This window comes from Benincasa hispida, chromosome 7 (assembly GCF_027475165.1).
Source record: "Benincasa hispida cultivar pf3 chromosome 7, pf3_genome.v1.1, whole genome shotgun sequence".
NCBI lineage: Eukaryota > Viridiplantae > Streptophyta > Magnoliopsida > Cucurbitales > Cucurbitaceae > Benincasa > Benincasa hispida.
In genome coordinates, this window is record NC_143484.1 from 19666401 (window position 1) to 19667862 (window position 1462).

At 32.4% G+C, this 1462-nt stretch overlaps 1 protein-coding gene across 1 annotated transcript; it reads left to right on the top strand.

The window, feature by feature from the left end:
- The first annotated feature begins 475 nt into the window (after positions 1 to 475).
- On the top strand, positions 476 to 1244 carry LOC120069665 (agamous-like MADS-box protein AGL80). The gene is made up of 2 exons (XM_039021447.2): positions 476 to 724; positions 816 to 1244. Exons 1-2 carry the CDS (start codon positions 476 to 478, stop codon positions 1242 to 1244), a joined length of 678 nt encoding a protein of 225 aa, XP_038877375.2.
- The last annotated feature ends 218 nt before the right edge of the window (positions 1245 to 1462 follow it).

The window sequence follows — 1462 nt, forward strand, 5'->3', positions numbered from 1 at the left end:
ATTTAATTATTCGAAAATGGGTGCCTATTTTATTTTTTTTAGTAATGAAATATGTTGTAAAGTTTTTTTTAGGTTTGATTTTTTCTTTTTTTTTTTTTAGATTTTGATATTATGTTTAAATATGTTGTCTAATCTCTCTCTTCAAGCTTAAAGTCCATTAGAATTTTACTTTATGTTTTCAAATATTTTAATTTATATATGTTTCTTTTTTAATCCCCTATTTCTCCTTTCTCCTCTTTTGATTACAATTAAATGACACATTTATGATAGTAATAAATAATAATAAAAAGAATACTAAAAGGGTTATTGGATGTTATGAATAATATAATAATGAGAATATCAATGTGATCACTACTCATTTAACCTACCAAAATCATACCCTGATCAGATATGATATTCAAATCTATATAAATTGACAACAAAATGAAAATCGAAAATTGAACCCAAAAAAAAAAGAAAAAAAAGAAAAAAAATTATGACGAGAAAGAAAGTGAAACTTGCTTACATTGCAAATGCCTCTGCAAGAAAGGCAACATACAAGAAGAGGAAGAGAGGGCTTATGAAGAAAATTAGTGAATTGAGCACTCTTTGTGCGATTGAGGCATGTGCAATCATCTTTAGTCCTTATGAATCTGAGCCTGAGGTCTGGCCTTCTCCGACTGGAGTCCAACGCGTTCTCTCTCGATTCAAGAAGATGCCTAAGATAGAACAGAGCAAGAATATGGTAAATAGTTTGGATACATTTACGAAGGGTTGTTGTTACATTATTATTGCAACATAACTTCTAAAAGAAATAGGGGTATCTTTTGAAACAGGTGAATCATGAGAAGTTTCTACGACAAAAGATTGCAAAGGCAAATGACCAGTTGAAGAAGATGAGAAAGGACAACCGAAAGAAAGAGGTCATGCGACTCATGTTTCAAAGCCTAACCGCTGAAAAAGAATTGCATGACCTCAACGTACTTGATTTGAATGACCTCGTTTGGCTCATTGATCAGAGTCTTGAAGACATTGCTACACGCATTGACTCTCTTAAAAAACGTTCGATGCAGCTTCAGCCTCGATCTCAACCTCAGTCTTTGTGTCAAGCATCGGAGAACCAGTCGGAAACAGTGGCGTGGATGATGGAGCTTGTGAGCCCTCAGGATCAAATGGGGCTTTTTGGGGATGATATGTTTTTGCCTTCTGGGGATCAAACTTATAACTATAGTAATGCAATGTTCTCCAATGCCTTTTTCCCTTAGATTTCACTTCTCCATTTTTCTTTTTTAATTTCTGAAATTTTCTTTTTCTATTCTCATCATCATAAATATCAATTTCCTTCAGTTTTCCTCTTCTTTTTCCATGTCATTTTTGTTTCAACTTGTCCAAACAAATTTTCATTTTTATCTCTGGTTTCCTACAAGCTAATATTAATCTTTATAAAAATCGAATATTGTTTCCTTTTAAACATTGTATGCAT

What these genes read in the sequence shown, in the direction of transcription:
- LOC120069665 (XM_039021447.2), top strand. Translation starts at nt 476, where the DNA reads ATGACGAGAAAGAAAGTGAAACTTGCTTACATTGCAAATGCCTCTGCA. An exon ending in TAGAACAGAGCAAGAATATG is followed by an intron (nt 725 to 815) that starts GTAAATAGTTTG and finishes CTTTTGAAACAG; the next exon opens with GTGAATCATGAGAAGTTTCT.